The 6,496-nt window shown below is 32.2% G+C and overlaps 1 protein-coding gene across 1 annotated transcript; it reads right to left on the minus strand.

Moving 5' to 3' along the window:
• Window positions 5,127-6,087, minus strand: LOC107635936 (protein MAIN-LIKE 2-like). The gene is made up of 3 exons (XM_016339484.1): window positions 5,666-6,087; window positions 5,490-5,571; window positions 5,127-5,411 (listed from the first exon to the last, which is right to left on the minus strand). Exons 1-3 carry the CDS (start codon window positions 6,085-6,087, stop codon window positions 5,127-5,129), a joined length of 789 nt encoding a protein of 262 aa, XP_016194970.1.

Here is a 6,496-nt window from a genome sequence, read left to right on the forward strand (position 1 = left end):
TTGTTTAGTTTATAATATATAATATTAAAAAAAATTAAGAATATTTTAGATAATTGGTAATTATTGGAAGCAACGAAGTTTTGGGAATCCAAAATGGAAGAAGCGATAAGAACAAGGAAGAATTTTGGGCACAATATAAACACGCTTCAGAAATACTACTATATTGCACATGGAGATTTAATGGTCCAAAGTTTTATAATTAAATTACATGAATAATATATATAGCACGGAATTGAAGCCAATTCAGGAAATTTCCTATTCTATGCTCTTAAGGTAAACCAACCCTCAAATCTGTAAGTAAAACATGTTTGGCAATTGTTAATTCTTAGAGAGAAAAAAACATTCAAACAGACATATATAAAAAAGATACTTATAATTTGTCTAATTTTTATCTATAAAAATACATTGAAGATAATAAAGCAAGAATAAGAACACAGTATAATTGTTTTCTAATTTTATCTTTATCTCTATTATGTGCAATAATTTTGTATTTTCTATAATGAATCACATGTTAAGCACAACCTTAACTACCTTTGAAGTAACAGAAGACACATATATAATAACGATCAATTTTCAAATTGTAGCAGAAAGTGACAACGGAAAAGACAAAATAGTCTAAGACACAACATAATTAATTTTCAAAATGATTTTAATATATTCAGTGTTTAGTATATTTAGAGATGCTACATTATATGTTTTGGAGCTGAAGATTAATGAATTCGAAGATTGAAAGCATAAGTTCAATTCTGAAAAGTGGCTCTTTATTCTAAGATGCTCTGCTTTTCAGTTGGTCTAAAATCAAAAGTCAAAATGCTTCATTCCAACTAATTTTGGCTTCTAATATATTTAGGTTTTCACTCAGCACATGATAATAAGGTGCAATATCTCAGTTCGCTGGTTTTAATATAATTCTGAAAGAACGTTACCCCTTTAAAAATGCGATAAATTATTGTCAAGTGTAGATTTTATGTAGGAATCACAACTCAGCAGCTCTAAAGTATATATTTAACGGGAAATGCTAGTTGTAAAATAATAATCAGTCTTTAATCAGATTTAAATAATATTTAATTATTTTTTTAGTGTAACATGTTCTTATTTTGTAGATACATATCTATAATTAGATTTTAATTTAAATTTAAATTTTAAAATTCACCCATTTCATTGGTGGTTACGGTGACTTTGTTTTACTTTCGTAACTTCACGTAACAGATACAGTTTTTTAAATTCCTTATTCTACGGGATATTCACACGCATTAGTGAATCCCAAACTAAAAAGGATGCTGGTAGCTGAATTCTCCATCTCGTCTTCATTGGTGAAGACCATCACGACCTTCCAGCTGAAGCACTCTCTCATTTTGCATTGGTGAAAGGTATCATTATTTTTCACACATGTATTTATGTAATTTGTTAAGAAATATCATGTTCAACATTTTTAATTATATTTTAATTTAAACATAAAAACACTCTGCTGATTTAATTAGAACAAGGTTGATCTTATTTAATTTTATTAATAAAGTTGTTGCAAATAAAGTACTTTCTACGTAAGTAGTTTGAACAAAGAAACAAAAAAAAAATCTGGAGTTTAAGAGAGAAGATGTAATTTTTTTTGGTGACAGAGAGAAGATGTAGTTGATATGGTCATAAAAATTCTGTTGTTATTTATCAATTATAACACATGATAGTATGATATTTTATTCAAAATATTTTTAAAATACATCCAAAATCAGACTAACTTTAAATATTTAAATTTAAACGTTAATAATACAATTAATATTTTGATTTTTTATTCGATCAAATGAATATAATATTTATTATTTAAATTATCAGTTAAAATTTTTTCGATACTTATTAGTTTTCAAAATTATTATAATCAACAATTAATTTAAAATTGTGTTGTTATTTTTCGATTATAACACATCTGATAGTATGATATTTTATACAAAATATTTTTAAAACACATCCAAAATCAGTCAACTTTAATAATACAATATAAATGTTAATAATACAATTATGAATGGTCGAATATAATTATATACATAAACTAAAATATTTTCAATTGTAGTTTCTTTTTCAATTGTAACACATCTAAAATATTAAGTTATACAAAAAATATTTTTAAAACACATCCAAAATCATAAATCTAAAATTTAAATTTAAACATTAAAAAACAATTGTAACACATCTAAAATTATGAAGTTATATAGAAAATATAAAATTATAAATCTAAAATCTAAATTCAAACATTAAAAAATAATTGTAACACATCTAAAATTATGAAGTTATACAGAAAATATTTTTGAAACACATCCAAAATTATAAATCTAAAATCTAAATTTAAACATTAAAAAATAATTGTAACACATCTAAAATTATGAAGTTATACAGAAAATATTTTTAAAACACATCCAAAATCATAAATCTAAAATTTAAATTTAAACATTAAAAAGACAGCGTTGTAAATGAGCGTCGAAAAGGAGGAAGGCAGCGTTGAGGATGAGCGCGGAAGAGGAAGGTGGCACGGATGAACGACAGCGGATGATGACTTCTCGATGTGCACCTCTGAGTTTTTCATGTGCACCTCTAGATTTTCAACATGGCGCAAACGTGACTTCTCTACTTGTTTGAGTGTTTTGTACGAGTTTAATTAATAATTTGATAGTTTAAGATTTATTTTATAATTTTAAAATCAAAATTTTGAATTTTGAATAATTTGATTTTTAGATATGTATTTAAATTATAATATATTAATAATTAAATATATTAAATCTGAAACAGAAATTTTAAATTTCAGTTTTTTTAAATTGTATTTTAAATGTGTATTTAATTTTAAAAAAACAGTAAATCTATTCATAATTTTTAGTTATGTTTGTTTTAATTTTTTTTTAATTATTATAATAAAAAGCTGAATATTGTACAATTTTTAAAGAATACCTAGTTGAACCGATATTTAACTAATAATTAAATATCCTAATTATAACTGATTTCAATTTGTCAAAATTTTCAGTTGCATGACGCACATAAATATTTAGGTTGTAAAGTTTTTAAACGAGTACAGAATATCACAATTTTAGTTATGTACATGCGCATTTTGTCGTAAAGTAAAATAGTTACCAAAAGATAATTAAGTAAAAATTCAAATGGCATAATTTTTTCATATTCACCTAAGAGATCGCGAGTTGGAATTTTTCTATCTTCCAAAAAAAAGTTACCAAAAACATATTTAAGAAAAGTATATAAATGATAAAACGAAAAGATATCACGTTTTTTTTTTTTGGTGACTGAAATAAATTAAACAAAGAAAAACAAAACAAACAAAACAAGGAATTGCTTAAATAGAGGGACAGTCCCGTTTAAGACTATTCTTAAACTCCTCCTAAGGTGAAAGAAGCTCCACATGCGAAAGTTGTAACTTCATCGCCATCTTTGCCATAGTATCTGTCACCGTGTTTGCATCTCTCATAATCAAACGAAAGTCAACACGCCAATTCCAAGGCATGATATCTCTTATTTTGAGCACCAATAGATCAATAAACCCAAAACCATCTTAAAATCTTAAGGTATCACGTTTAACTTAAAATCTTAAGATAATAAATTTACGAGTTTTTTATTTTATATATGATTTACTTTTTTATGTTATTTTTGATGTATGACTAATTTCTTCTCTCTCTCAACAAAATGATGTGTATCTTGTTAATATTTTGTTTTTTTTTTTTTGTCATTGGACATACCCAAATAGATTGGACAACTTCCAATTCTAAGTACACAACACATTCACACATTCCTCACACTTTTACCACATACTTGTTAATATTTTGGGATCCATAAAAAAGCCATGAGTTGCTTCCTTGAGTTGTTGTTTTGTTGGGCCTCAAGCTTACTTATTATATGTGGTCCAAACAAGTTTAATACAACTAACCCGTTTGTAACATAGGTTATAATATCACTATCCAAAAACAGAAAATAGAAACAAAAGTTCCAGTCCAAAAGAAGAAAGAAAATGAAAGAAACTCAGTCCTAAAACTAAAAAAAAAAAGAATAAAAGGAAATAAAGAGGCTCAAGAATTTCAATATGAGAAGGAAGCTGGTGATTTGGCCAAAAATGGTAGAATATTGTGTATTACCCAATGGTAGACGTTTGAGGTGCATGGTCAACACGCAGAGGGTGTGTTGACTGCTACAAGTGGGGGCGTGAAGATACGTGGCGCCATCTGATTCGTTGGAGCTAGGACCACGCGGGGGCGTGATGACTCAGCACGCCGGGGGCGAGATGACGTGGCCGCAGCACGTGGGGGGCGTGGTAAATGCTTCTCTCTATATAAGGCTGTGCTCGGGTCCATTTTCATTCTGAGGAAGAGTGTGTGAGTGTTCTTTGAGTGTGTTTCTAGTGTAATGGAGGGTACCGCAAACTTAGTGGTGTATCGCGACGGTGAGATAATACGTAATACTCATGAGGGAGTGAGGTTTGTGTGCCAGAATCTGTTTTTGTTTGTGGTTCCATGCACCATGACGTTAATGGAGCTTCAGAACGGTCTTTGTCAAAGTATGGAGAACGGTACGTTAATGAGAGTGAGCAAAATTCTGTACCGGAATCCGATTGTAGTTTTTGGTGGTCTAATACAGTTTGATACCATGCCAATCACTGACGAAGTGATTATGCAGAATATGTTTCAAATTCACCGGCAGACTCAGATGCGACAGCCACAGATTGAGCTGTATGTTGAGTTTGAAACCATAGAGGCGGAAGGGATTCAAAATGATTTAGAGGTGGAGGATGATAGAGCTGCAGTGTACGAGCGAATGAATAGTGACAGCAAAGAGGACTTCGAAGCCACTTATAAAACCGGTGACGAAGACGAGGATGGTGATGTGGGAGTTGAGACAGCAGCGGATAATGTAGTGGTTCACCCCTCGATCAGTCAACCGATGAACGTGCCACCTTTTATGCGTGAATTGGATCTCGACGCCACGCATGCACCGGAGTTTTCGGAATATTCAAACATAGGTACATGATGACCGAATAATATGTTTTTGTTAATCTATACTTTGGATTGATTAATAAACGATGATGGGCACTTTCTGTAGGCGTTGCTGATCTTGAGGGCATTTAGGCATTGCAAACCCCTAGTTTAGGTTGACGGCACACACCTATATGGAAAGTACAAAGGTACACTTCTGGTCGCTATTGCACAGGATGTGAACCAGAACATTGTGTCTATCGCGTTTGCCTTGGTGGAAGGGAAGACAACTGATGCGTGACACTTCTTTCTCAGGAATCTGCGAATGCATGTTGTCAGAAAAGATGGTGTGGGAATGATCTCAGACCGGCATGAGTCAATTCGAGTATCACACACATCAAGATGTCCATGTAACTCGTCGGGTATGATCATTCCTTCGTACGGCCACCACTCAAACTGCCACATATAATTCGTATGTCATAACCCTAACATTAATGTTTGGAACTAGGATTCACAAGAACCATAAATGTTTACCTCCTGCATGTAGTCTATATCATGGCTAAATATCACTACGGTATTCGATAACCAAGCTGTGATCCGTTCCGAATGACTCCACCTGAAACATGATACATTGAAAAAATTTACATAAGTAACCGTAAATGCAACATGCATAGTGAATATAATCTCCGACAAGAACCATAAATATTTACCTCATGGCCACTGTTATCTCAGCAGGTGGAAGGATATGTTTCGGTATGAGCACAATACACGGCATTCGCTTCCATGCCCAAACAAACAACAGATTAAGAGGGCCATCCATCTCCTTCGTATCATATCGTGATGCACGGCATAGTGCTCTGTAAAGATGTGCGAGACATGCTGACTCCCAACTATAAGTATGGATGCGCTCGAAATCGTGAAGCAACGGTAGATACTTCGCATGGGCGTATGCGGTCGACTTATCTGTGAATAGGGTCGACCCTAACATATAGAAAATCTGACATCTCATGTATCTCCTTATGGACTCTTCAGTGTCCAACGGCTCCGCATCTCTGATACATCGAACCCAGCCAAGCTTTATATAGGATTTCGAATTACCACTGAGTACTGGTTCACGTCCGAATATTGCCATGCTCTAACTCTGAACGAAGTCACTACTACTGTCAGTCCATCCACTCACAGGCTCTCCATCAATGAGTAAGCCAAATATATTAGCGACATCTTCCAATGTCACTGTAATCTCACCCACCGGCAACACAAAAGTGTGAGTCTTCAGTCTCCACCTTTCAACCAGAGCAGCCAATAAGGGGTGAAATTCTCTTATCACCCCAATCCTAGATACGTGGTAGAATTCCGTGACGCGTAAGTAGTTTTCGACCATCGGGGGTTCCAACTCTGTGGCGGATTCAGTTTACACACCAACAAATTTTTGTTAGGCTGCATCAACAAAAATATATTTGTTAGATTAATTATAAATATTTATTTATTAATAAATAAATATTAGCATATTTATTTATAAAATGTATGTATTCATTTAATAA

The sequence above is a fragment of the Arachis ipaensis genome, chromosome B04 (assembly GCF_000816755.2).
Source record: "Arachis ipaensis cultivar K30076 chromosome B04, Araip1.1, whole genome shotgun sequence".
Lineage (NCBI taxonomy): Eukaryota > Viridiplantae > Streptophyta > Magnoliopsida > Fabales > Fabaceae > Arachis > Arachis ipaensis.

Coding starts and splice junctions, on each gene's coding strand:
- LOC107635936 (XM_016339484.1), bottom strand. CDS start 6,087: ATGGCAATATTCGGACGTGAACCAGTACTCAGTGGTAATTCGAAATCC. Junction 5,572..5,665: donor GAGATAACAGTGGCCATGAG/GTAAATATTTAT, acceptor ATCATGTTTCAG/GTGGAGTCATTCGGAACGGA. Junction 5,412..5,489: donor ATATAGACTACATGCAGGAG/GTAAACATTTAT, acceptor TATATGTGGCAG/TTTGAGTGGTGGCCGTACGA.